Here is a 1,466-nt window from a genome sequence, read left to right as displayed (position 1 = left end):
TTCAGTCGACACCCCCGAGAAATACACGAGGGGATGGCAAAACCTGGACAGGACGGAGACTCCCGAGCACAAAGACTCCAATTCCTCCTTTCCCAAGGTTATACCCGGCTCCGCTGAGCCACACCCCCAGTTTCTAGACCGTTCACAGGCTTCCTTAGGAAGGCAGATTGTTGTAAGGCAGAAATTGTGTGAACAATTTCTACTGCATTTCTGAGATTTTTGCCTTGGCACAGTTGAGTGCTGTAGTAAAAATTACTGCACCACTAAGAAGCCCCTAATGGTTTTTTATTTTTTAGTATTTGTAAGACTTGCAAGTTTTATAAGTAGGTTTGAAAAGCAGAAACCCTCCCTTCTTTGTCCCTTGTTCCTTTCCTTTTCCCTCCAGCACCCTTGTTTACACATTCCTTAACCCTCTGACCCCATTCTATGCTCCCCATATCAGCCCTACTCCTGAATCCAATAGGAATGTTTAGTCTTTTGTCAAGGCAAGGCCCAGACAGTTGACAGAACAGCATATCTGGGCCTAAACCACAGAATAGGTCAGGAATTAGGTAACTATGTACCCTTTGTGCTCCGAGGATGATGAAGATGATGAAGTAGGTGGTCCCAAAATGCACCCCAGACCCATTTTGAGGGGGTGGACCCCGGGGCGGTCCAGAGCAAAGGCCACAGGGTGGACACATCTGGGATTGGATGGATGGGGTTATAAAATGTGACCTCTCGGGCACAGGGGGCGCGTCTTGTAACATCTTAACCTTGGCAAATAAACCCTTTCTTATCTCACCCCTAATTAACTGCTCCCGAGATTTTTTTCAGCACCTAAATCCCACGGCAACACTAGACTCCACCCGTTATGAATATTAAAAATGCACGTTGCAATATCATGAATATTCACATTGTATTGTGCAATCACTTGCCAAAAATGGTGTAAAAAGGCCAGCTGTGGATTGCTGGACCGAAGCGGTTCCCAGGGCGACCTGGACGCTTCCCAGCACGCCGAGGATAAAATACCTCCTGCTTAAGGGCTGCAAACTTTGTCTCTGAGCAGCTTCTCCATTCGTGCCTTCTTGGGGGCATAAAATTGGCGTCACAGGGGCGCTGGTTGGGTCAACCCCAAGAAACACCTTCCCCCCCGGGGGTTACTACTTTTTTTTTTTTAACTCCAGGGGAAAAACACTTTTTATTTTTCCCCCACCACAGGAAGTCACAGCCCGAGGGAAGCGCCGGGTGAGAGACACCAGAGAGTCTCGGGACAGGGGTTGTTCCCTCCCTGGCTCACCTCCCTCCTGTGCCTGTTCGGGATCATCCCCCCTCTGTGGCTGCAGGGATGGACCAGGGGAGGTGGTTCTTCTACAGCTTGTGTCAGCCTGGTTTCTCCTCTCCTGCTTTCTCCCTCTCCTGCTTCCTCCCTCTCCTGCCTTCTCCCTCTCCTGCTTTCTCCCTCTCCTGCCTTCTCCCTCTCCTGC

General features: G+C 50.0%; 1 protein-coding gene across 1 annotated transcript in view; it reads right to left on the bottom strand.

The window, feature by feature from the left end:
- Window positions 1-1,018: 1,018 nt before the first annotated feature.
- The window catches only part of LOC113940499, a 1,954-nt gene continuing 1,506 nt past the window's right edge, over window positions 1,019-1,466 (bottom strand). The window contains exon 3 of the mRNA XM_027631652.1: window positions 1,019-1,066. Within this exon, the coding sequence (XP_027487453.1) occupies window positions 1,019-1,066 (48 nt within the window). The remainder of the gene's footprint in view (window positions 1,067-1,466) is intronic.

Source organism: Corapipo altera, unplaced genomic scaffold (genome assembly GCF_003945725.1).
Source record: "Corapipo altera isolate COAL_440 unplaced genomic scaffold, ASM394572v1 60406, whole genome shotgun sequence".
Lineage (NCBI taxonomy): Eukaryota > Metazoa > Chordata > Aves > Passeriformes > Pipridae > Corapipo > Corapipo altera.
Note: the sequence above shows the minus strand (reverse complement) of the source record. Positions and strands in the feature narration are given on the sequence as shown.